The sequence below is a fragment of the Sorex fumeus genome, unplaced genomic scaffold (genome assembly GCF_029834395.1).
Source record: "Sorex fumeus unplaced genomic scaffold, SorFum_2.1 ptg000007l, whole genome shotgun sequence".
In the NCBI taxonomy this organism is placed as follows: Eukaryota; Metazoa; Chordata; class Mammalia; order Eulipotyphla; family Soricidae; genus Sorex; species Sorex fumeus.
In genome coordinates this window covers 21,441,863-21,467,611 of record NW_026606064.1, presented here as the reverse complement: position 1 = coordinate 21,467,611, position 25,749 = coordinate 21,441,863, and the positions used below count along the sequence as shown (strand labels likewise).

The 25,749-nt window shown below is 57.9% G+C and overlaps 2 protein-coding genes across 2 annotated transcripts in view; one reads left to right on the top strand and one right to left on the bottom strand.

Moving 5' to 3' along the window:
• Positions 1-11,750, top strand: part of NAT10 (N-acetyltransferase 10) — a 32,170-nt gene extending 20,420 nt beyond the window's left edge. Inside the window, exons 14-29 of the mRNA XM_056137208.1 lie at positions 809-959; positions 1,198-1,294; positions 2,275-2,391; positions 3,650-3,751; positions 3,838-3,912; positions 4,308-4,424; positions 5,032-5,165; positions 5,263-5,311; positions 7,203-7,299; positions 7,378-7,488; positions 8,181-8,353; positions 8,750-8,869; positions 9,077-9,175; positions 9,471-9,544; positions 10,470-10,553; positions 11,154-11,750. Coding sequence (XP_055993183.1) covers positions 809-959; positions 1,198-1,294; positions 2,275-2,391; positions 3,650-3,751; positions 3,838-3,912; positions 4,308-4,424; positions 5,032-5,165; positions 5,263-5,311; positions 7,203-7,299; positions 7,378-7,488; positions 8,181-8,353; positions 8,750-8,869; positions 9,077-9,175; positions 9,471-9,544; positions 10,470-10,553; positions 11,154-11,265 — 1,712 coding nt within the window. The 3' untranslated portion in view covers positions 11,266-11,750. The remainder of the gene's footprint in view (positions 1-808; positions 960-1,197; positions 1,295-2,274; positions 2,392-3,649; positions 3,752-3,837; positions 3,913-4,307; positions 4,425-5,031; positions 5,166-5,262; positions 5,312-7,202; positions 7,300-7,377; positions 7,489-8,180; positions 8,354-8,749; positions 8,870-9,076; positions 9,176-9,470; positions 9,545-10,469; positions 10,554-11,153) is intronic.
• A 3,464-nt stretch (positions 11,751-15,214) lies between these two features.
• Positions 15,215-25,749, bottom strand: part of ABTB2 (ankyrin repeat and BTB domain containing 2) — a 194,354-nt gene continuing 183,819 nt past the window's right edge. The window contains exons 10-17 of the mRNA XM_056137219.1: positions 23,742-23,971; positions 22,228-22,406; positions 20,795-20,900; positions 20,536-20,638; positions 19,841-19,931; positions 16,483-16,551; positions 15,705-15,818; positions 15,215-15,482 (exon numbers count right to left, since the gene is read on the bottom strand). Coding sequence (XP_055993194.1) covers positions 15,285-15,482; positions 15,705-15,818; positions 16,483-16,551; positions 19,841-19,931; positions 20,536-20,638; positions 20,795-20,900; positions 22,228-22,406; positions 23,742-23,971 — 1,090 coding nt within the window. The 3' untranslated portion in view covers positions 15,215-15,284. The remainder of the gene's footprint in view (positions 15,483-15,704; positions 15,819-16,482; positions 16,552-19,840; positions 19,932-20,535; positions 20,639-20,794; positions 20,901-22,227; positions 22,407-23,741; positions 23,972-25,749) is intronic.

Sequence of the window (25,749 nt, the reverse complement as noted above, 5' to 3'; positions counted from 1 at the left end):
ACTGGAGCCCTCTGGTGGTGGCTCCCTCTAGGGCCTGGGCACCCTGACTTAGTGGGGACCCAGGGAGCCACTGCACTGAGGCTGAAGTGGAGCCATGACAGGCTCTACTTTAAGACCAAAACTCAGCAAGCCTAAGTCTCGGTTTCCCCCATCAGAAAGTCCCAGTTTTTCAGAAAACAATATCACGTTGGACAGATAAACTGCCCCGTGGCAGCAGCCTTATCAGAGTAGGGGGCATGGGCAGTGGCACCCAGCCAAGTAGAGAAGGCCTAGGGATGGAGTCATGGGACTGGACAGGGACCAGAATTGGAAACATACTGCCAGTTCCTAGAAAAAAATGCTGTTATGTAACCAAATTCTATATAAGCTGCTTAGAATTCGGAGTTGGAGTTCTTGTCAAGACTCCACTGCGTTGGATGAGACTTGAACCCTAACTCAAGCTAGCAATAAAGGGGCCTTGCGTTTGCATCCTCACATTGGGTCTGGTCAGTGTGCGAGTGAAACTCCCTTCCCGGGATGTAACAGCACACAGCAGAGTGGGGAGCAGTCCTATTCCGTCTCTCTCGCTTCCCAGGGGAGAGGGGCTGGGGAGAGACAGGGCCGCAGTGTGTGCTTGGGGTGCATGAGGCCCACACAGCACCGTGTGCTCCCCTGCATGCCAGACTGGGACCGGCCCCTGAATCCTCCTGCAGAGGAAAGCTCCCGGGTGGGTCATGTTTATCTGGGCGCCACATGAGGAAGGAGCCATGGGACATTTGCCTGGTGCTTGCCGCGGATCCTGACGAGTGCCCGTTTCTCCTGGGAGCAGCGCGGACGCTGCAGGAGGTCTCCCTGCAGGAGTCGATCCGCTATGCTCCTGGTGACGCCGTGGAGAAGTGGCTCAACGACCTGTTGTGCCTGGATTGCCTCAATATCACGCGGATCGTGTCGGGCTGCCCCCTGCCGGAAGCCTGCGAGCTGTATCCTCCCACCTACAGCGGCCCAGAGTGGGATGGGGAAGGGGGAGGGCTCCACGTGGGGAACACCGCTGTCCATCCCCCTGCCTTCTTTCCTCCCTGATGTGATTGTTTCTGCTCAAGACTGCCCAGGCTCCTTCAGCAGCTGCGGGACACCCGCCCCTCCAGGTGACCCTTGGCGGTTGTGCGTCCCTGCCTGGGCTCTCTGTGGCTTGTTTTGGTTGCTTAACTCCAGCTCCAGCTACTATGTGAACAGAGACACCCTCTTCTGCTACCATAAGGCCTCCGAAGTTTTCCTGCAGCGGCTTATGGCCCTCTATGTGGCTTCTCATTACAAGGTAACGCACCGACTGTCAGGTGAACCTCAGCTTTGAATCATCTTTTTTTTTTTTTTTTTTTTTTGGCTTTTTGCCAATGCTCAGGGGTTCCTCCTGGCTCTGCACTCAGGAATTACTCCTGGCGGTGCTCAGGGGACCATATGGGATGCCAGGGATCGAACCCAGGTCGGCTGTGTGCAAGGCAAATGCCCTACCTGCTGTACTGTCGCTCTGGCCCCAGCTTTGGATCTTTTAGTACCTGGTCGTCGGTGACTGTTCTGCTGGACTTGACCGTGTCCCGGTGCGGGTAGGCCCACTGCTCTTCCTGGGGGGCTCGTGTGTCCATCGTCGCTCAGGCCAGTCTTGGCTTCTGGTTTTGCAGGCAGCTGGGTGTTCCTCCCTGGAGTGCCACAGGTGATCAGAGAGGGTGGGAAGCTTTTTGCCTGTTTCCATCGGGGCGCTTCTAACTTCCCAGCTGTCTGCTAGGCTAAGAGGACACAGATGGCGCTTGTTACCCAGAGGTACAGTTGTCCTGCACTCGGCCTCATGCCCCTAGGCTGTTGAAGGAGCAGAGTGTGTACATTTGAGTGTGTTTAGGACCTTTGAGCATCTTAAGAACTAAAGGGCATCTTGGGAAGTACCGTTCTTGGGGGTCTGGGTCGCATGGCATGAACACTCTGTCATGGAAGGCCGGGGAGTTGGAGCTGGAAGTGGGGTCAGGTGTCTGAAGTGGCGTCTCTGAGCAGGAGAGGCTCACCCCTGGGGGTGGGGACCTGGGCTAACACACCTGTGGTGGCAGCTGAAGCGAAGGCCCATCACGGGAGCTGTGATGCAGCGTTTGCTCACCAGAATATTCGGAAAGTTCTTCTTGGATTCAGCCCCCGCCCTGGCCATAGACAAGGTGGCCTTGCAGTCTCGATTTGATTCTGGAGCCAGCTCTGAGGCGGGGTGCAAGGAAGCTGACTGAGAGTGACCACACACCTGTGTTCGTGCCCCCACAGAACTCTCCCAACGACCTCCAGATGCTTTCCGACGCACCTGCCCACCATCTCTTCTGCCTTCTGCCTCCTGTGCCTCCCACCCAGAACTCCCTTCCCGAGGTGCTGGCTGTTGTGCAGGTACGGGCTGGAGGCATCCCCGCGGCGGTGACAGGAACTGCTCACTCAGGAGTGCGTGGGGGACGCTGGGGACTGTGGGCTGGAGCCGAGTGGTCGGGATCTCGAGACCGGTGCTCAGGGGGCCTGGAGGAAATCAGCCCCGCAGCCCACTGCAGGTGGAGGCAGGTGCTGCCCCATCCAGGCTGGACCCAGCACCTCCTGGCACAGGTTCTGAGTCTCTGTCTTTCCTTCGTTACAGAGAGCAGCATGGGGCAGGAACACTGGGGTGATTCTGGAAAACTCTGGAAGAAAGTTTACTTAACCTTCTTGCTCTCTTACTGTGCATAGCCACGGGAGCCCAGTGGATGAGCATCCACTTTTCCTTTCTGCGGTGTCACATACTCATAATGTACCTGGTTGTTTTTTTTGTTTTGTTTGTTTTTTGCTTTTTGGGTCATACCCGGCGATGCTCAGGGGTTGCTCCTGGCGGTGCTCAGGGGACCATATGGAATGCTGGGAATTGAACCCGGGTCGGCCGCATGCAAGGCAAATGCCCTACCCGCTTGTACTATCGCTCCAGCCCATAATGTGCCTCATTTTGAGGACTGCTCTGTGTTTCATTCTGGTTTTGATTTTTTTTTGATGGGAGTGGGGAGGGGGAGCTTTTTGGGTCACACTCACTCTGTGATGCTCAGGGGTTACTCCTGGCTCTGCACTCAGGGATCACTCCTGGCAGTGCTCAGGGAACCATATGGGATTCCGGGAATCCAACCCAGGTCAGCCACGTGCAAGGCAAACACCCTGCCCACTGTATTATTGCTCTGTTTTTGTTTCGGGGTCATGCCAGCAGTGCTCAGAGCTTACTTCTGGGTCTATATTTGGGGATCCATCCTGGAGGGGCTCCGGGGATCCTAGGGGGTGACAGGGATGTCACACCAGGGTGGGCTGTGTGTGAGGAAAACGCCCTGCCAGCTGTGCTGTCACTCAGGCCCCATATTCCATGATGTGCACGAGCCATACTGTGTGCTCTGGCCAGCCTGGCAGACTCGCCTCCTGTATTGGCGGAGTCACCGTCCCTTCTCCCCGACGTCCTTGTGCTTATATGCACAGACACCTCCTCTTGGTGGGCCTGGAGGGAGTCAGGCTGCCTCTGGGGCCTCGTAACAGCCTGTTGAAAGTGGATCAATTGTCCCAGGCAGGATTCTGATGGGGGTTGCGGTGGGAGTGTTTCTTGGACTCTGCGTGTGACCTGGAGCTGGGTTTCATGTCTGTCCCTCAGGTGTGCCTCGAGGGGGAGATTTCTCGCCAGTCCATCCTGAACAGCCTGTCTCGGGGCAAGAAGGCTTCGGGGGATCTGATTCCCTGGACAGTGTCCGAGCAGGTGGGGCACCGTCGGCGGTGGGGCCATGCGGGTGCGGGGGCTGCTTCCTCCCGCTCACTCTCGGGCCTGCGTCTCCCACTGTGCAGTTCCAGGATCCGGACTTCGGCGGCCTTTCTGGGGGACGGGTGGTCCGCATCGCCGTGCACCCGGATTATCAGGGGGTAAGATGTCCCCTGCCTGCCTCCCCTCAGGTGTGCCCGCTGGGGCGTGCACAGTGGACAGGAGGGGAGGCCAGTAGCGGCTCCTTCTTGCTTTGAGAGAGCAGCGGACTCGTGGCCCCTCTTTAAGCCCATTGAGCAGCTGGCTGTGGACATACGACCTGCTGGTACCTGGCCCCATGTGCAGGCGGCTGTCTTTACACCCAGGGTGGCCGGGCCGTGAGCGGGAGACGGGCAAGGGACCTGCTCTGCTAGGGCGTCTCGTCTGTGACCTCTCCAAGTGTCCCCTGAGTTTGGCTCAGTTCCGTCTGACCCAGGGCGAAGGTGTTAAGTCCAGTGGCACGGTGGGCATCGAAGTGGCTGAGACGTGGTCTGTCCCCCTTCTCTGCCCCTCGCAGATGGGCTACGGCAGCCGAGCCCTCCAGCTGCTGCAGATGTATTACGAAGGCCGCTTCCCCTGTCTGGAGGAGAAGGTCCTTGAGGCGCCACAGGAGATCCACACTGTCAGCCAGGAGGTGAGCCTCTCGGGGCCCCTTGTGGGGGTCCGGTCCTGGCCTGCACTCCGGTTTCCGCTCCCTTTCCACATTGCTTTCCTGACATGTGCGGCGGGTCAGCAGCGTGATCCATGCTTGGGAGCCTATGGTGGGGGGTGGGGGGGTGGGGGAGTAGGGGGGTGGGGGGAGGAGTCAATTTTCAGCTCCCGAAGCCCCTCTGATGAGGCTCCGCGTGCCAGGGACCATGGCGGGCATCTCCGCAGAGAGAGCCCTGCGCTGATGTGGCTGCCTGCTGGCCCCGAGGAAAGGCCTTGAGGAGGAGCAGGTGCTGGTGTACTGGCCACAGGGCATCGGCACTGGCCACAGGGTGTCGCCACTGGCTCTGGCGCGGAGGGCCGTGCCTTCTGAGTCCCAGGGCCCCACTCTCAGGCCTGAGACTTCTGGAAGCTGAACCATGTGGCTGTTTGCTGCCGAGCACCGTGACCCATGCCCGCTCGGGGTGGGTCAGTGGGAACCCACAGCTGGACTTGCTGGACTTGCTAAGGTGCCTCGGGCACCCAGGGTAGTGGGTGCGGGGCTGTCACGGCGCCCTCCCACGGTGGCCTCTGCTCTGCCCACGTCCCACCAGGCTGTCGGCTTGCTGGAGGAGGTCGTCACGCCGCGGAAGGACCTGCCACCCTTGCTCCTCAAACTGAACGAGAGACCGGCTGAGCGCCTGGACTACCTGGGCGTGTCCTATGGCCTGACCCCTAGGCTCCTCAAGTAAGGCCCGGTTCGCTTGCCTCACCTGGGCCTGGAGGGGGCCTGTGTCCACTGTCGTCTGTCTGCCAGGTGACCCGCTGTCTCTGTTCTGCTGCAGGTTCTGGAAACGAGCAGGATTCGTGCCTGTCTATCTGAGACAGACTCCGGTAGGTGAAGTCCTGCGCTGAGCTCCGAGCAGGCTCGTTGGTGTTGCGGCCGGCTCCACACACATTCTGCTGGGCCCTCCCTGTGCAGTGCATGCCAGGCCTGCTCACCTGTGGCTGCGGTTTTCCTTTTGTGTTTGGACCACACCCAACAGTGCTCCTGACAGGGCCCAGGGGACCGTATGGGATGTTGAGGATTGAAAGTGGGTTGGCTGCATGCCAGGCAGGAGCCCTAGCTGCTGTGTGAGGGCTCAGGCCCTCAGTAGCTGTTTGCATAGCGAGAAGGACAAACGTTGGATTGGTGCCCCTGGGCGGGCTGAGTGAGGGTGGGTTGGTGGAGGGGATTCGCAGAGAACGGAAGCCAGTCTGGCTCCCCCAGGCCGGAGAACATCATGGACCACCGAGGCCAGGACACACCCATTGTCTGTGCTGTGTGAGGCTCGTTGGGACTTGGTGCTGATGTTTTCTCACACCTTTGTCACACAGCTTTGTCACTCTTTGTCACACCTCTGTCACACGAAGCTCTTTAAAAGTTGGATTTTTTTCTAATTATTTTTATGTTTTTAAAGGTTTGTTTTATTGAACCTCTGTGAGATAGACCCTTACAGAGCTGTTAATGGTTAGGTTTCAGTCCTACAGTGTTCCCACAGCCATCCCTCCACCAGTGGACATTTCCCAGCACCCTGCTGCCCCTCCCAGTTGTTTTGTTCTCTTTCTTCTGCACTCTCTCTGTCTTTCTGTCTCTTGTCTCTCTCTCCCCTCCTCCCCTTCTCTCTGCCCCTCCCCCACTCCCTCCTTCCCGCCTTTTGGGCATTGTGGTTTGCAATACAGATACTGAAAGGTTATTGTGTATGTTCCTTTGCCTCATTTCAACACTCGGTTCTTGTCCAGAGTGATTTTTTTTTTATTTCTTAATTTCTTTTTTTTTGGTTTTGGGCCACACCTGACTCTGCACTTGGAAATTACTCCTGGCAGTGCTTGGGAGACTGTATGGGATGCCAGGGATTAAACCCAGGTTGGCTACATGCAAGGCAAGAACCCACTGTACTATTTCTCCAGCCCCAATTGTCGTATATTTTTATGTTGGATATTTGTGACTGTCTTGTAGATAAAACATTAAAAACCCGAGAGCCATAAAAATGCATAAAAATTGAAATCTGGGAGCCAGAGCCACAGTATAGTGGGAAGGGCATCTGCCTTGCGTGCAGCTCACCCCGGGTTGATCCCTGGTACACCATATGGCCCCCAAGCCCTACCAGAAGTGATTTCCATCTTTGGCGTAGAGCCAAAATAAGCCCTGAGCACAGCCAGGTGCGCCTCCCTCCCTCACAAAACAAGAACAACATGGAAACATTAAACACAATCCATAAACCTGAACCTGGGGCCTGAGTAATAGTATGGCAGCTAGGGCGTTTGCCTTGCAAGCGGCCAACCTGAGTTCAATCCCCAGCATCCCATATGGCCCCTCAAGCACTGCTAATTCCTGAGCGCAGAGCCAGGAGTAACCCATGAGCATCTTTGGATACGACCTCCCTCCCCTACCCCCCCAAATAATCTCTGAATCCAGAAAGGAGAATCAGGGACCCTGGCAGCTTGCTACCCAAGGGGTCTTCCCAGGCTGTGGCGCTGGAAATGGGGCCACGTGAGGTCCCATCCCGTGTGGTCTCCCAAAGCACTGCCAGCAGTAATTTCTGAGTGCTCTAGTGCACACACCTGTGTGGCCCAAAAAACAAAAGAACAAAATTATGGATAAAAAAATTCACTCTGGACAAGAACCGAGTGTTAAATTTGGTAAAGGGCTATACACCTGGGGGAGGAGAAAAGGCCCTGGCTGTGCCCGGCCTTCCTGCTGCTCTCGCTGGCCTGGGTGCTAGCACTGACCCGTTTCTCCCAGAACGACCTGACGGGGGAGCACTCATGTATCATGCTAAAGACGCTGGGCGAAGAGGAGGCAGCTGACCAGGCCTCCTGGCTCGGGGCCTTTTGGAAAGGTGGGTCGGCACGGATGGGAAGTGGCGAGGGGTTTGGGGGACCTTCCGGAGTGCTGACCCTCTTACTGCATCCCCCAGATTTCCGGAGACGCTTCCTGGCCTTGCTGTCCTATCAGTTCAGCACCTTCGCTCCTCCCCTGGCTCTGAACATCATTCAGAACAGGAACATCAGGAAGCTGGAACAGCCCGGTGAGCGGGGACAGGGCTTGGGGCCCGGGCTGTTGGTGGGACCTGGGGGGCAAGGAGGAGGCAGGCCGCCAGGCCTCTACCCCCCACCACCTCGCCCGTGTGTGTGTGTAGGGGGGCTCCTCTCTGCCCCATCACGCTCGGCCCCTTTCATCTTCCCCACCAGTCCTGGGGGTGGGGGGAGGCAGGTGGTCAGTGTCAGACCAGGTCACAGAGCTCCTTAATGATGACCGGGATCCTGGAGCCCCTCATTAGTGAACTGGGGTGTTGCTGACGGGCTTTGGCCTGGCCAGCGTGATTGGGGCTGTGAATCCTCTGTGACTGTTTCAAATGCGAAAACGTGGGCAGGATTGTGGATGCCCATGACTGGGGGCAGTGGGGGTGGGCTTCTCTGGTGGGAGGCTTCCCTGCTGCTCTTTGTACAGCGGGAACATCTCTTCTCCCTCATTTCCCCGGGAGAGGTAAGGCCCCGTCTCTGGATTGGGCTGAGCAAACCTGTTTGCCTCTCAGGGTAGCTGGGTCACAAGAAGTCCCAGCGGGGATGGGATGGAGTGTCAGGGGGTTCTTCCCTTTGGGGCTCAGTGGCCCCCTCCTTGGCCTGGTGTGTTGGCTCTGGGCGGGGGAGGGAGAGGGTCGCCCCCTCAGGCCTGTAGAGACACTTGTGTCTCTGACCGCTGGGCTCTGTGGCATTGCAGTGCTGCGCCGGGATGAGCTGGAGGCCCTGTTCCTCCCCTACGACCTGAAGCGGCTGGAGATGTACTCGCAGAACATGGTGGACTACCACCTCATCATGGACATGATCCCCGCCATCTCCCGCCTGTACTTCCTCAACCAGCTGGGGGACCTGGCCCTGTCTGCGGCCCAGTCCGTAGGTGGCCGCCTGCTTCGCGTGTCCTGGGAAAGAAAAGGGGCAGGGGCGGGCAACCACTTTTTCAGGTGGGACTCACGAAGCAGTCAGGCTCCGGGGGGCAGGCGGAGGCCGCTGGGCCAGAAGCCAGGGCTGTGGCAGCCATGGATCCCACTCCCCCCCCCCCCATCCCTCCCCCAGTGGAGGTCGGGGCGCACCTTGTGCTTGAGTGGCCGAGAGGCAGGGGGTTGGGGGGGTCGAGAAAGAGGGAGAGCTCGTTGGCGGCTTTAGGAACAGGACGCAGGAGCCCAGGATAGACAGTGTTGGACTGCAGGTCCTGCGCCGGCTCCCGGGGCCCTTTTCACGGGTGCAGACCTGCTCCCTGGGGGCAGCTCCTGCAGACACTTCATCCTCCAGGCTCTTCTGCTGGGCATCGGCCTGCAGCATAAATCCGTGGACCAGCTGGAGAAGGAGATCGAGCTGCCGTCGGGCCAGCTGATGGGCCTTTTCAACCGCATCATCCGCAAAGTGGTGAAGGTAAAGCTCGGCCCCGAGGCGGGTAGATGGTCACGTGTGATACACGTGTGTGACTGACAGGCACACGGTGTCTGTTGATCCCTGCTCGGGATATTTGCTGCCTGAGACCCACATGAATTCACCCCGTGAATCTCACATCTGCACCGTGTTTCTCTCTCTCTCCCCCCATCCCCACCCCCTCTCTTCCTCTCCTGTTGTGCTTTGTAGCTATTTAATGAGGTACAGGAAAAGGCTATTGAGGCACAGATGGTGGCAGTGAAGGATGTGGTCATGGAGCCCACTATTAAGACCCTGAGTGATGATCTGGTACGTACCTGCCCATCCCGGGAGAATGAAGTGCCCTCTTTCTCACCCATGCTGGTGCTCCTTGTGTCCCTCTCTGCCGGGCCCTTTCCCCCATCCGTGCGCCTGCCACTGAGGCCGTGCATCTGCATTTCTGGATGCTTCCTTTGCTCCTTTGGCTCCCTATTGGTGGAGTTGCCTTCAGTGGTTGCCTCAGGAAAAGGAGGCGTCTCCCCGTGGGATCTTGCTCGTCCCTGTCCTCTGCTGGCCTCTTCTGGCGGCCTGTGCCCGGCTTCACTCTGCCCTCCTCTGCCTTCAGGATGAAGCGGCCAAGGAGTTCCAGGAGAAACACAAGATAGAAGTGGGGAAGCTGAAGGGCCTGGACCTCTCGCAGTAAGCCTGCTTGTTTGGGGGCCACATCTGGCTGTGCTTCAGGCTTCCTCCTGGCTCAGCACTCATGACTCACACCTGGTGGTGCTCAGCCGACTGCAGGGGGTGCCAGGAATTGGGCCCAGGCTGACCACATGCCAGCCAAGCGCCCTGTCTGCTGTCCCCTCTTGCTCTGGTCCCAGCATTGTATTTTTGAAGCAAGGATTGTAGTACTGGAAAAATCAACCCAGCGAACACCTTGCTTGGGACCCTCTGGGAACGAGGACTCTTAGGCCCCTTTGTGTTGAACTCGATTGGCTTTGATGTAAATCACTTCAGAATTGGGGGCCAGAGAGATGGCTCAGTGGGCAGAGCTCCTGCTTTGCATGCAAGAGGCCAGTTTGAATTTCGGTTCTCTTGACTACCACCTAGAGTTAGCCTGAGCACTGCCCTGCCAAGTATAGCTCCCCCTCTAAAAACCAAAAACCCTAAAAAACCCAAAATCACTGCTGTCTGAGCTCTGTGAGTTACTATGGGACCATTAGTGATGTTGGCTGCGGGAGGCAGCTAGAAACTCGGGCCAGTCTCCGGCTCTGCTGTCAGCTTTCAGCGGCAAACCTGGGCCTTGCCAGGATTCCTGGATATCATGAGGAGGCCAAGGTGTGTGGTTAGGGGCCTGGTTCTAGGGCTTTGGGTCTCCTGCCCAGAGGTAGGAGACATCAGAGGGGTGGAGCTGCTGCATCTTAGGATGCCGGGTGATGCCAGGTGGTGCCCGTGGCCTTCCTCACGGTGGGAAGTTCTGTCCGGTAGAGCCCAGCTGTGTCTCCGCCGTGTTTTCTTTATGTGGTTCCATGTAGAATGCGACTTGTTAGTCCTGGTTGTTTTCTCTTGGGATTCTTTTACCACAGTCTTGGATAATGCCTGTCCTCTTTTTTTTTTTTTTTTAAAGATATATAATTCGTGGTGACGATGAAGAGTGGAATGAAGTATTAAACAAAGCTGGACAGAATGCTTCCATCGTCACCCTCAAAAGGTGAGGGGCTTGTGTGTGCGAGACAGGGAAGGGGCTCTGGCCTCTCTCCAGACTCCTGAAGGGCTCTCGGGGTAAGGGGCTAAGGAGGGAGGGGGAGAGGGAGAGGAAGAGGGAGAGGGAGAGGGGAGAGAGAGAGAGAAGAGGGAAGAGGCAGGCATCCCAGGGGGAGGGGGGACAGAATGAGCTTTCGTGAGAGGCACCTGGGCCGTGCCATGCGCGTCCCTGGGGCTCTGCCTTCCCTGGGCTCCCAGAATGTGTGGAACCTGGGCCTGAGCACAGCCAAGCTGCCCTGGACCACGCTGTCCCGCGTCCTCAGCAACCCCGGGGGCTGCTCACTGGCCTTCACTGCTGTGAAGCTGAGGTAATGAGGCGCCAAGGGCGTAAATAAGTTTCCCCTTAGCACAGAGCTAGTAAGAGGCAGAATTGGGCCCGAGAGATGGTCCAGTGGGTGGGGTACTTGCTGGGCCGGGCTGGGCCAGGCCAGGCCAGGCCAGGCTGGGCCTGGAGAGCAGCAGGTGAGGGCCGCGTGCCTGCGCAGCGCAGCAGGGCAAGGCGCGCCCGTGAGCTAGAGCTCTGAGTATTCCCTTCTCCCTGCTTCAGCGATAAGAAAAGGAAGTTGGAGGCCAAAACTGAACCCAAACAGAACAAGAAACCAAAGAAAAACAGAGATGCAAAGAACAGAAAAGATACAAAACTGAAGCGGAAGAAGTAGCGGCGATGCAGGGTCCTGGCGGGCAGCTTGTGAGGAGCCGGGACTCGCACTGCCCCGGCCGAGCTGGGTGGAGACCTGCACTGCGGGAACCTCGCCAGCCTGTCACACTCAGGCCGCCAGACACCGCCTGTGGCCACGCTCAGTTTCAGAGCCGTCTGCTGTGGACTGACATGTGGGCCTGCGGGGGTCCATCTCCAGCCCAGACTGCGGGGTCCTCACACACCAGCTCTGTCCCTTCTCAGGTCTTTGCTCCCCGGCTTTTGGACCCCACTTGGGAGGCTCCGATGGGCCCTATCCAGCACAGTGCCTGGGTCAGCCGACAGACAACCACGCCCGCCTCCTTGCAGGCCTGCTGCCTGCGGACACAGAAAACCCTCACCTGGGTCCAGGCAGGACACGGTGGGACTCATGGTTCGTCCGGTCCTAGGACAAAAGGATGGGAAGGGCCAGTCTGTTAGCTCGGATCAAGGAGGGCTCGATGCTATTTTTAATAAATAACCTAGAAAGACCAGTGGCCGTGGCTGCTCACTGCCCCCAGCCCTGGGGGGCACGAGTCCCCACCCAGTTTCTCCTGGAATGGGGGAACTGAGTGTCAGGGCGGGCAGTGTGGCACAGACTCCCCCGCCAGGACCATGCTGGCGCTGAGTGCGTGCTGTGAGGACCCGGCGTTGGCAGGGCGGTAGCCTGCATCTGCCCTTGACTAGGCCCTCTAACCTGCCCTCAGGCCCTCTCCAGGACTGCCTGGCTTGGCCCCTGGGGTCCTCCAGGGAGCACCAGCACAGCCCCTCGTGCTCGCTGCCCACCTGCCCACCTGCCCGCAGCCTCATGATCTCACAGGGCAGCCCAGCAGCTGAACCCCCGGTGCTTTGGAGACCTCTCGGAGGCCTGGGGGCTCTCGAGGCCCCTGTGCTGTCTGGTTCGTGGGAGTCCGACAGGAGGATGGGGAGAAGGGGCCCTGAAGTGCAGAGAGGGTCCAACAGGCCTCTGGCAGCCAACGTGGGGTGCAGCTTCCCCACTCTGCTTCCTGTGCTGAGGGCTGGAGTGAGCTCACCCACAGGCTTGGCATGGCAGGAGGCTAGGCTGGAGCGCTGGCACCGCCCCTGGTCCCTGAGCATTGCCGGGTCTGGGCCCAGAACCACACAGGACAGTCGACTCAGGAGAGGTGACAGTGTCTGGTCTCTGGGGCTCTCTGAGCCTCCTTTTCAAAGGGGTTTCCTTAGAGTGGAGGAAAAAAAAAATCCAGAAACGCCTCCCAGGTGTTCGGAAGTGGATGGTATCCGGATCGTTTCTGCAGAGACTGCAGGTATGGAAGTGATTTCCTGGCCGACCGCTCTGCTCCACTGTGACCCTTCCCCAGGCCACACATAATGGAGGGCCACAGTGGTTGGCCCCTTCCCCTGGCCCCAAGGAAGGGCTCGATGGTGCTCCTGGGGTTCTGGGGAACTCTGTGCCTCATGGTTGTACTTTCCAATTCCCCCAACCCTAAAGACCCTGGCTCCCCCACACCCCGCCATCCGGCCCCTGGTCAGTGACATCCGTACACGTGAGCGAGATGCATTCAGACAGGCCAGCTAGGAGTGCTGTCACCCGATGACGACCGGTTGAAGAAACAGAGACAAAGAAGGTTCCTGAGGGCTGTCTCCAGCCCTCGGAGCTGGGAGGGGCTTGATGCTGGCTGGCTCAGTCCCCGCGGACACAAAGGGGCTGCTGAGGCAGCTGGGGGGAGGGGACAGCGCACGTGACGGGTCACCTTCTCTGGCTCATTATCTGAGGAGGGGCCGAGTGGCCCCCTGCGGCCTGAATGGTGGAGGGAGGGTTGCTTACTTGAGAGTGCGCTGGGGGGGGGGGGGGGCGGGGAGGGGGTGTCTCCTTAATGCAAAGAGCTGTTTAGAGGGGTCCCCCGGGGATTCGTTTGGTCTCTGCGGCAGCAGAGCTGGGGCTGTGTTGCAGTGGAGGGCTTTGTGGATGACGGGGCTGGCCGGAAGGGAAGGGGAGCCTGGAGGACCAAGAGAACCACTGACTTGACCCCCCTACCGTGCACCCTCCCACCCAGGGGCTTCCATCAGAGTCGAGAGCGGGCATCAGCTGCAGGCACGCCCCAGTCTCCCTTCCAGGAGTCCAGCACCTCCACTCCCCCTGAGCCTAGTCCCCAGGGGCACTGGCTTCCTGTTGTGCTCTCAGGGTTCACTCAGGGCTTTATCGGGCGCCCTGAAAGGAGTCTGGCAGATAGCAAGTGGCGGGAGCCCCTTGTTTGCATGTGAGGGATCCGGGCTTCACCCCCAGGACCACATGGTTCCTCGAGCACCTCCAGGTGAGTCCCAGCAACCAAACCAAAAAAGAGCTGGAGTGCGGTCCTGCTGTGCCTAGGCTGGGGGTGGGGCCTCCCATCTTTCCCAGAGGGGAACACACTGGCCGGAGCGATAGTACAGCAGGTTGGGAGCTTGCCTTGCACACGGCCGACCTGAGTTCAATCCCCGGCAGCCCATATGGTTCCCTGAGCAAAGCCACGAGTAATTCCTGAGTGCAGAGTCAGGAGTAACCCCTGAGCATGGCCGGGTGTGACCCAAAATGCCAAATAAAGGGGAGCAGCTGCTGTGTGGGAAGGGAGGTGTTGGCCTGGGTCACGGGCACCAACAGCCACGAGCCTCCAGCCAGTTTGGGAACTTATTTTTGGTCTGGTTGGCTGGTCAGAGGGCTTGAGAAGGGTCACGGCTAAGTACTGGTGGGTGGTGGGGGCACCTCTGGAGGGCGGAACCTCATCTGGATGGTGCCCTGGGTGCCCCTCGCCCTGGCGGCCCCCAGAGGGCGCCGTGCATCCGCACTGGGCCTCAGGCTGGCCTGTGGGCCCTGGGCTCCGCCCTGCGAAAGCAAACACTGGGCCTTCACTGACCCGGGAGGTTTTCTGTGGGCTAAAGAACTCAGCCAGTCTGGAGGACGAGAGGCTCAGGGTTCTAAGACCGGCTACAAGGGAGCCTGTTCACGTCACCCGTCCCCTCAGAGGCGCTAGCTTCTCCCTGCACTTACCCAGGGATGCATCCAGGCTCAGGTCCTGGGAGAAGGGAGAGTGGCGGGGGGGGGGGGGGGGGGGGGGGGTTGTGGAACAACGTGTGTGTGTGTGTGTGTGTGTGTGTGTGTGTGTGTGTGTGTGTGTGTGTGTCACAGCCGGCAGACGGAGCCCCGGAGTTCCGAGGGGCTGGATTCTCTCCCCAGCCCTAAACAGGCACCTCCCGGCCTCAACCCTTGAAGCCTGGAGCCGAGGCTGATTGTTAACAAGTGTTTATTGTTAATAAAATCATGATACATTTACAGTGACCACATTAATGTATAGTTACAGTATCATACAATATTACAGCAATAAAATAATGCCTGTTCTTTTGTACATCCAGCTCCAGCAGTCAAAAATATTTTCCAGGATTGAAAGCCCCAGGGTTTTGTTTGTTTGTTTGTTTTTTAAGGTGATCTGAGTGACACCTCTGAGTCCCTGGGGCTTTGGGGGGAATAAATAGTTTCTAAGGTGCGGCCAGATGGCTGAAGAAGGCTGCACCCCAAGCAATCTGCCCAGGGTGCCCCCCCAGGCTCTGGCCCATAAATACAAGCGACCAGGCCCTAGGCTGCATGAAGGCGGGGCTGGGGGGGTGGGATGGGGCAAAGGGGTGGGTTCTCTCCAATGGAGACAGAAGGACCCGGGCGGGGGTCACTAAGGGCATTAAGGGGCAGCCTGCGCCTGGAGGGTTCAGCCTTAGCCTCTTTGGCCTCTAAGATCAGCAGCAACAACAGAAGCTGCTCCCCCAGCCCCACTCAGCTGCTGCTCCGCAGGAGCAGGGAAGGGTGTGGGGGGAGCCTGTGGGGAGCACCGCCCACAGCTCAGCCGCTCTGGGCACACGGGGGGGCGGAGGGTGAGGTCGCCCACCGTGACAGGAGAGCTCGGAGCACAGCCGCCACCCCAGACCGTGAAGACGGGATGCAGGGGGACAGCACCCCACGAGCCGGCCTGGGGCTGGGGGTGCGTGCACGGGCGCTCACACGCGGGAGGTGACGTAGACCGAGTGCAGGCGCGCGGCCAGGGTGCTCTGCAGCTCGTGCAGGGGGTCCAGGCCCTGCACCTTGCTGCTGCGGCCGTAGATGAGCTGTCGGAAGCAGTCCTGCTCGAGCAGCGCCTTCATGTGCTTCAGGAAGAAACCCTCGCAGAACAGGGCCAGCTCCGGGGCGTTGTGTATCTGTGGGGAAAGGGAGGCAGGTATCTGTGAGACCATAGCCCAGGGCCAAGGTCAGCCTCCACAGAGAGGAGTTCCGGGGGTGGGGGTGGGTGGGGGAGGATTCCCGGGGCTCACAGCTGCCCGGAGAGGTCAGCTCCCAAAGGATGCCCGGGCTCAGTGGAGGTCCATCCCTCAGCGCCCCCCCCTTGCCCCCAGCCGAGCCCGCATGGACCCGGGCCTCACCTTGGCATACTTGTAGGTGTTCACGGCGCTCTCCACGCTGAGCGTCTGCGAGCAGAGGATCTCACAGTGCCTCTGCAGCGCGTCCAGCTGGAACAGGCTGGCCGCCGACAGCAGCTGCAGGGAGGCAGAGTGGGACTTGGGTTGACTCAGTCAGGCTTCTGGAAACACACCCCGGGGACCCAACCCGGGACTGGGCGCAGAGGGGGCTCACGGGCATTTTGTGTCTCTTGGTGGTGTAGTGGTGAATACTGCTGCCTGCCTTCCACCCAGGGGGCGCTTTGGGGGTGGGCGAGGGTGAAGGGGGAGGCAGAAACTGAGTAGAAGAAGTGCTCAATTAACATATGCAGTGCTGGGGATGGAGTCAGGGTGGCTGTGTGTGAGACAAGCGCTTTAGCCCAACAGTAAAAGGCTTCTGAATGCACAATGACCAAAGCCGAATTCACAATCAACTTGTCTTGTGTCCCTGGCGTCCCTGGCAGCATGATCTGTGCAGCATTTCCTGGGGAAGGGGTTCTGGAGTGGGGAAGGGTCGGGAGGTGCTGTACCCACAGGCCTGCCAGCCAGCAGGCGGGCTCAGCCCGTGTCTCCCAGCCTCCGGCTCCTCACCCCCATGGGCATCCTTCTCATCCCTGGCCAGCCCCAGGAAGCTAGGTTTGTGGGCACACAAGCTTCTGATCTCCGGGGAAGGACCCCTGGGGCACCAGGAGGTCCCCATCTAACAGCTCCCCTCCCCTGCTGAAGGGTCCAGTGGGGAGACCAGCAGGGGGCAGCTCCTCACCTCCAGGATGTCCGCTGTGGGGATTTCCATGGACTCTGTGCCCCCATAGTACAGGTACCGCATCATCATCTGCAGGGGGAAGAGTCCCGAGTGAGCCCCTGTGGGGTCTGGAGCCCAGCCAAGCCCTTATTCCTCTGCCGGCTCAGGTCTGCACACATCACCGCCCTCACCCCCTGCAAACCCAAGGCTTACTCTGATAAACTCCCTTCTGGGACAGGAGTGGGGCCACCAGGGTTCGTGCACACTGCCCCACACCCCCCCCACCCACCCACTGTGTATGCACAGGGAGGCACGTGGCCCAGCTCCCAGGGCACAGCCTTGGGGGTACGCTAGGTCCCCGCGCTCCCTTGCCCCTGGCTGGCTGGCCAGGCTCTCCAATGCCTGCCTCGGCTCAGAACCGGTGCTGGGGCTGCCCTCGCTCTGGAGAAGGCAGTGGCCGCAGGTCACCCCAGCTTGTCTGAGCTGGGAGCATGAAGTGGGCGCAGGTGTCAAAGTCTTAGGCCGGCTACATGCAGGGGCTGCGTTTACTTTGCGGAGGTCTAATTTACAAGTTCTACCATCATGCTGGACCCTGGGAGGTTCCCAGCAGCAAAGAGAAAAAAAAACTGATCTCTCTGGTTGGCCAAAGAGACGGCAGCAGCAAGGGAGTTGGTAAGTGCGTGAGTCAACATGGCCTGGCCAGGAAGGGGCTCCTGAGGATCTGGGGAAGCCAGAGAGATGGCCCAGACAGTCCGGGGCAGACCCAGTGCTGAGGCTAAGAGGATCAGGAGTGCCAGGGGCTGGTTTGCCCGCTTCAGTCTGCCCGTTTGAGCCCTCAGGCAGTGTGGGCCTTGACCAATCCCCTGGCCGGTTTCCACCACTGTCCCCTGCCCATTGCCAAGGACATCCGCATGGCTGGCCTGTGACCCACAGGCAGAAGAGGAGTTGGGGCCTGTGCTGACCTGGCACCTCTGGAGCTGGCTTTGGGAGGGCTCAGCCATATATGATGGAAGTCCCCAGAGCACTTGAGGGTGTGTGTGTGTGTGTGTGTGTGTGTGTGTGTGTGTCGTGGTCCACAGAGCACCAGCAGAGGCCAGGGTGATAGCACAGCAGGCATTTGCTGGGCCCACGGCCAACCCAAGCTGAATCCCCAACATCCCATATGGTCCCCTGAGCACCTCCAGAAGTGATTCCTGAGTGCAGAGTCTGGAGTAAGCCCTGAGCACTTTGGTGGTGAGCTAGAACCAAAAACCAGCAAAACAAAACAAAACCAAAACAAAAAACCCCAAAACAAGGGAAGAAAGAAAAAAGAAGAAAAGGAAAAATAGGGGCTAGGGCTAGGAGATCCGGTCAATGGCTGGTGGGGAGCAAAGGGCAGTTAGGATAGAGAAGGGACCAGTATAACAATAATAGCTGGAAACAACAATTTGGACAGGAAGAAAGTCGGAAAAGGAATATACCTGATAAGCCTCCAGTATCTGTATTGCAAATCATAAAGCCCAAGAGGAAAAGAGGGAGGGGGAGAGGGGGGGAAGGAAAAGGAGAGGAGGAAAGTGCCTGCCACAGGGGTGGGGGTGGGGTGGGAAGGAAACCGGGGACATTGGTGCTGGGAAATATATACTGGTGAAGGGACATTATGTGACTGAAATCAGGAACAACTTTGTAACTGTGTATCTCACTGTGATTTATACTTAAAAAATAGTGTACACACACACACACACACACACATATAAAATAATAATAAAATAATATATAACCAAAAAAAAAGTTTTCTGTCCTTTGGATAGAGGGTAAGAAATAAATCCATGCTTTCTTAGTCTTTTGTTGGCTTCTCTTTGCTAAGCAATAAAATTGGAAAGTCTAAAAAAACAGAAGACAAAGAAGCAGAAGCAGAGCTCTGTGGAGTCTGACAGAGTGAGCTGAGCAACCTCAGGCTGGAAGCCCCCAGCAAGCCCCCCCAGCCCCCAAGCCTGCGTCTCCTGAGTCAGCAGCCCCTTGGGCCTGCAGGCGGTGCTCAGGACCCTCTGAGTTGCAGCCTGGAGGAGCGGGCCTGGCCACAGTGGAAGCAGTTTTCTGTAGTTGTGGGTGCAGCCCAGGTAGACAGGATGGCAAGAGCTGTCTCTCTGAGGCTTGTGGGGTCGGGCTGCCCTGAACCCCCCAGGGGGGCTTGGAAGGAGTTGAAATGTGGCCAATGTTGCAATGGGCAACAGCACATGCCTCAGAGATGGAGGCCCCTGGTTTGATCCCCAAAGAACACCAGCAAAGTGGTGTTCAAAATGAAGACCTACAGTACGAAAGACCTGGGATATGGAGAACAGTCGGAAACTAAAGCACACACACACACACACACACACACACACACACACACACACACACAAGGAAACTAAAGCACACAGATGTGTGAAAGTGCTTCCGTTGCTTGGTTGAGGAAACAATACTCTTTTGACTATGATGTATTAAAAATCAGTTAATGGGCTAATGAGTGCATACAAAATCAGTTCCAGGGGCTGGAGGGTTAGTACAGTGGGTAGGGTGTTTGCCTTGCATGCAGCCAACCCGGGTTCGACGCCCAGCATCCCATATGGTCCCCTGAGCACCGCCAGGAGTGATTCCTGAGTACAGAGTCAGGAGTAACCCCCTGAGACCGCTGGGAATGGCCCCCCCCTCCAAAAAAAATCAGTTCCACTTCTTCGGTTTTACTTCTTGGTGCCAGCTGGGAAGGAGAAGCAGCCATGTAGCCGGCCTGCACCATGGACAGCCCAGCCTGACCCTGCCCGTGGGCCTTAGTTTTCTGTTCTAGAAAGCCAACAGCAGCCGGGCCCCGTCCCCTCTCAGTGCTGGGGGCACAGGGATGCACTGGGGGCTAAGAAGTGGCCTCTGCCAGCCCCCGCGGAGCCCAGGAAGCAGGCGAGACCATAGAAAGGGGCCCTCCAGCCTGGTTCCATTCTGTGCCCAGATGACACCAGGCCAGGCCTGGGTTTGCTGTGGAGGTCCACGGGTGCTGTAGGGGTCACTGCCGCAGCCGTTGTGCTTACCCACGTGTCCTCAGTGCTGGGCTTGGGGCTCAGACACGCAAGGCACCAGAGAGTTCCCCACCATGTCAGGAGGGAGGGACGTGAGCAACAGGGGAGAGAGCCAGCCTGGCCCTCACCCCCACCCTCCTGTACCCACTCCCCCCCCCCCACTCACCTTCCCTCTGCTGGAGCCCTCCCGCAACTGTCAGGGCCCCCTAAGCCCATGGCTTCTCCGGAGGGTGCTTTGGAAATGCAGTCCTGCCCGTCTGCTCCCAGAGGCCTGGGGTTGGGTCCTGGCTCCAGCCCATCCCTGCAGTGTGACCTCTCTGCCCAGGGCGAGGGGTATGAGGGACCCCCACACGCACCTCGAAAATGTGGTACTTCATGTCGCTGATCTCAATGGTGTTGCTGCTCTCACCATCCGGCTCCGGTTTGTTGGTCATCAGCGTCTTGAACCTGCAGCAGAGGGGGCAGGTGGGGCCTGAGGGGAGTGCTAGCGGCCCGCTGACTGCTTTGAGGCACAGGCATTTTTTTTAAAAAAAATATTTATTTGTTTATTTTGCATTTTGGGTCACACTCAGCGATGCTCAGGGGTTACTCCTGGCTCTGCACTCAGGAATTACTCCCGGTGGTGCTTGGGAGACTATATGGGATGCTGGGAATTGAACCTACATCTGTTGCGTGCAAGGCAAATGCCCTACCTGCTGTGCTGTCACTCCGGCCCGGGGCACTCCGGGCATTTCAAAGTGACTGTGAGGGATATATTACAGTGTCCAGGCTCACCCCATCCCTGCTGTTCCCTTTACTTTTTTTGGGGAGGGGGGGGAGCCACTCCCTGCAGTGCTCAGGGCCCACTCCTGGCTCTGTGCTCAGGATCACTGCTGAATAGGCTCGGGGGGCCCTATGGGAAGCCGGGGATAGAATCGGGGTCATCTGCGTGCAAGGCAAACACCCTACCCACTGTGCTATCACTCCCCAGACAGGACGGATATGTTCTCTGGGGCCCTCCTGTCCGTCTGTCTGCCCCTGCTGCTCCTCTCCAGGGACCCCCGGTCCCCACCTGTTGGAAGCCGTCACCAGCAGGACTTTGTGAGCGTAGAATAACCTCCCCTCCACCAGGAAGGTCACGTCCGACATCTCCTTGTTGTTCAGGAAGTGAGGATCTGGGTGGGACGGAGAGGACACATGACTAGGATTCAGGGTCTTTCTTGGCATCAGAGGGGCTGGTGGACTCCCGGGTGAAGGGGAGAGGGGTGGGGGGCCGGAGAGGAGAGGGGCACAAGGGGCAGGAGCTGGGTGGCCGGGGCGGCGGTCTTCACCTAGTCTGGCCGGCAGCGTCTTGCGGAGCTCGGGGATGCTGGGGATGGGGCCACTGCCGTAGCACTGCGTGAAGACGGCGGCCAGCTGCTGCGTGATGGAGTCATTCTGTGGGGCAGAGGCAGAGTGTGGGGGGTTCACAGCTGCAGGCACGGGGGGTGCCTTTCAAAAGGCGGGGTCAGGACTCGGGCGCCCTGTCTGCAGTGCCTCCCAGGTCTGACTTGGCAAGAGACACCTGCACCCTCCTTGATGACGCCCCTCATGACTTTTCTGGCCAGAATCAGGCACCGACAAACCCCCACCACTGGCCCTCAGCAGCTGGGCAGTAGAAGCGGGGAGTGGGTGGGCACCCTGAGTGGGTGTGAGAATATGTACATGTGTGAATGTGTATGTGAGTGTGTTTGTAAGTGTGTATGACTGAGCATGTTTGAGTGTTTGTGTATGCATGAATCTGTGTGAGTGTGTGCATGCGTGTGAATGAGTATGTTTATAAGTGTACATGACTGAGTATGTGTGTTTGTGCGTGCTGAGGTTGTGTGAGAGTATGTGCATGTGTGAGTGTGCATGTGAATGTATTTATAAGTGTATATGACTGAGTATGTTTGAGTGTATGTGCATAAATCTGGGTGAGTGTGCGCATGTGTGTGAGTATGTGTTTGTAAGTACATGACTGTGTGCATGAATTTGTGTGAGAGTATGAACACGTGTGAGTGTGTATGTGTCTGTGAGTGTGAGTGTTTATGTGAGTGTTTATAAGTGTATATGACTGAGGATGTTTGAGTGTTTGTGTGTGCATGAGCCTGTGTGACAGTGTGTGCATGTGTGTGAGTGTGTATGTGAGTGTGAGTGCATATAAGTGTGGATGACTATATTTGAGTGTGTGCATAAACGTGTGAGAGCATGTGCATGTATGTGAGTATTTATAAGTGTGTGGCTGTGTGTGTAACTGGGTGTGTGCATGGTCTGTGTGAGAGCATGTGTGTGTGTTTATAAGTGTGTATGACAGTGTGTGTAAGTCTCTGTGAGAGTATGTGCATGTGTGAGAGTGTATGTGAGTGTTATACATGTATATGAGTGTGTTTGAGTGTGTGCATGAATCTGTGTGAGTCTGTGTGTATATGAGTGTTTATAAGTGTGTGACTGTGTGTAACTGAGAGTGTGTATGTGCATGATTGTGTGAGTGTGTGTTTAATAGTGTGTATGACTGTGACTATGTTTGCATGAGTTTGTGTGAGAGTATGTGCATGAGTGTGAGTGTTTGAGTGTATGTGTGGGATTCTTGAGAGTATGTGTTTGAATGTGTGTGTGTGATTCGTGTATTTGTGTGTGTGTGAGTGTGGGTGGGCGAACGCCTGCCACCTTTCTGTGCCCGCGTGTGTCAGCTCCAGCCTGCTCTAGGGCACCGAGGTTCCCTGCGGGAGCAGGCGCCGCCCACCTTGCTGGTCTTGAGGATGTCGAAGAGCAGCTGCAGGCCCTCGGTGACCAGCTCCTCGTTGTACTCCTCCTCCCGGATGGAACTGAAGTCCCGCAGGAGACTCTGCATCACAGAGTTCCTTGACTGTGAGAGGGACGTGCGCAGGGACTCGATCCACACGTGCAGCTTCCAGGGGACCCCTGTGTCACGGGGAGGCAGGAGTCAGCACGGCGTGCAGGCGTCAGCACGGCGTGCAGCTAGGGAATGGGTAGGGACCTCCAGGGAAGGGAATGGTGTGGCCTGGTGGCCTGGGGCATCCATCCTGCACTGCTGGGGGCCCTGCAACCACTCATTGAGGAGGACCCACTAACTGGGATGAGTGGCTAGGTGGAGCCAGGAACCCAGAAAACAGAAGGGTGGTCTGGACAATAGCCCCACACCCATCCAATCAGCACCTGGGGCATAAAAAGAGGGTTCAATTGCTTCCTGTTCGGTCCAAGGGGCCAGAGAGTAACTGATACAGCTATGAAGGTCAGAACAAAAACCAGTGATGCCGTGGGTCATGAGAGCTGCCCAGACCCGCCTCTCTGCAGCTGGGAAGTGGCTCGGTGGCCATGGTGCCAGGATGGAAGGACACAGTAGATGCTGTCCACCTGGGTTCTGACGGGAGGAGGTGATGGTACCCCAGGACGCAGCTGATAAGGCCTCCCTCTGGGGTTCGCGTGGGGGCCCTGGGACTCAGAATTGACTCCTTTTATGGCCTTCTCCTCGTGACCTCACACTGTGGGCAATGACTGTCTCTCTGAGAGTCTAATTGTCTATCTGATGGTCTGTGTCTAGCTGACTGTGTGTCTTCTGACTTTCTGTTTGACTGTCGGGTTTTCTTCTCGAGTCTCTGTCTGATTGTCTAATTGCCTGCCTGATGGTTTGCCTGTTTGTCTATAGGACCAGCTGTCTTCTGTCTGTTGAATTGTCTATCTGATGGTTTGTCTGTCTATCTGACGAGCTGTCTTCTGAGTGTCTAATTGTCTATATATATATATGTATATTTTTTTGGCTTTTTTCGTCACACCCGGTGATGCACAGGGGTTACTCCTGGCTCATGCACTCAGGAATTACTCCTCCTGGTGGTACTCAGGAGACCATATGGGATGCTGGGAATAGAACCTGGGTTGACTGTGTGCAAGGCAAACGCCCTACCCGCTGTGCTATTGCTACAGCCCCTAACTGTCTATTTGATGGTGGGTTTGTCTGACTGTGTGTCTGTGTGTCTATCTGTGTCTGTCTGTTGCCTGTCTATCTGGTTCTCCTGAACCTGAAGATCCAAGGAGCTGAGGTTGTGTGCCCAGAGGGCATCCAGCTGGCCAAATGTTGACTCGGGCTCAGCTGCTCCTGAGCGACCCTGGGCTGGGACATTCCCCTGGAGAGATGGGGACCCCCAGGGGCTGGGGTGGGGGCCTGGAACTGCAGCCTGAACCGCAGGTGTGGGCACTGCTCCTCCCATGCCTGGGGCAGCTTGTCCTTGCCAGTCTCACCCAGCGCCCGTAGCTCCATGGTGATGTCCACGTAGCCATGTTCGGCGCTGTAGTACATGGCCTCCTGGAGCGCCTTGGTGCGGGTCCGACTCAGCCCCCCGGGCCCGTCGCTGCCGCCGCCCTGGCTGGAGGAGTCACTCTCCTCCACACCCTCGGCCAGGATCTCCTCCAGGGACAGCACGTCCGCCTTGGCCTGCTGAGGCTGCGCCAGGAGCTTCCTCAGGACGTTCCTGTGGCCGAGGGACAGAGGTGATGGCTCAGATGGTGCCCACCTGTGGGACACCTGTGGGCCCCCAGCACTCCTGTCTGCCCCTCCCAGCAGAGAGGGCGGGGGACTGTGTGATGTAGATTTGTCGCCCCCTACCCGGCCCTGACCGCATGGCCCTCTGCGGGGAAGGTGATGATCCAGCCCCACCCTCTTTTTTAAATAACAATGCTCAGGGGTTCTTCCTGGCTCTGCACTCAGGAATTACTCAGGGAACCATATGGGATGCTGGGAATCGAACCCAGGTTGGCCCCATGCAAGGCAAACGCCCTACCCGCTGTGCTATCGCTCCAGCCCCATCACCCTCTTCTGGGGTAAAGTGAGGCCAGCATGGTTGCATTTGACTCAGGCTGACCGGTGCTGGCCACCCTTCCCGGGACTGTGTGCACGGCCCCATAAGGCCTGGGCTCGTCTCTCCCTTTCCTGCCCTTGGGAACAACGACATGAGGGCTCAGGGCCACAGCACAGGCTTTGCAGAGCCACAGGCCCAGTCCCGAGCACTGCATAGTCCCACACCCCCAACCCCCAAGAATCGCTGAAGTCACCCCCTGAGCACTGAGCCGGGAGCAGCCCCTGAGCGTCATTGGGTGTGGCCTCCAAACACGAAAGACATGAAGATGCGTCTACGCCCAACTCCTCCATGGGACCAGAGAGAGAGAAAGCTCAGTGGGCAGAGCTCCTGCTTTGTGTGTAGGAGGCCAGGGTTTGACTCCGCCCTCCCCAACCCCACCAGGTCCCCTGAGGAATGCTGAGAGGAGCAACCCAGCACAGAGCCTCAACACTGCTTGGGCATGACCCAGAAAAACAACAACAAAAGTATCCATCAGGGGCTGGAGTGATAGTACGGTGGGGAGGGCGTTTGCCTTGCACACGGCCAACCTGGCTTCAATTCCCAGCATCTCATATGGTCCCCCAAGCACCGCCAGGAGTAATTCCTGAGCAAAGCCAAGAGTAACCCTGTTCATCACTGGGTGTGACCCAAAAGGCAAACAAACAAAAGTATCCATCAGCCCCGGATGTTCCTGGACAGTCACCCTGACCCCCTGAGGCCCCTGAACTGTGCTCAGGTCACCCGGGACAGGACTCAGACCCAGGCTCTGGCTGACTATGCAGGAGTCACTGTCCAGGTCACCTTGGGACTGACACTGAGGGACTTGGGGCATGCCTGGGGTGGGGGCCTTACAGATATATAGTCTTGCTGTGGACAGTTGGGATAAGGCGGGCGGGGGGGGGGGGCATTCCACCCACTGTCTGAGGGTGCTGGTAGGGCTGGGGTCGGGGAGCAGCCCAGAGAGGGTGGGGATGGAAGGCCTGGTAGGGGCCAGACTGTAGGGCGGGGGCCAGGCAACACATGGTGGGGCTGCGGGGGAAGCAGATATCCACCCACCCTCCACAGCCTCCTGGAACCCCTTTGGCTCCCTCAACCCCTTTAGGTGCCAAGGGGTTCCCAGAGCCTCTGAGATGCACTTTCCTAGGGACACACATATTGCCATATGGTAACCAGCGTGCGTGCAAAGGGCTTGGGTGGGTGCTGTAGAGGTTGAGTCTTTTTTTTTTTCTTTTTGTCCTTTTTGGGTCATATCCTGAGTCATGCTCAGGGCTTCTTCCTGGCCCTGACTCAGGAATTACTCCTGCTGATGCACTGGGTACCATATGTGATGCCAGGGATAAGAACCCGGGTCGGCTGCATACCAGGCAAGCGCTCTAACCGCTGTACTATTGCTCTGGCCTCAAGTCTTTGTG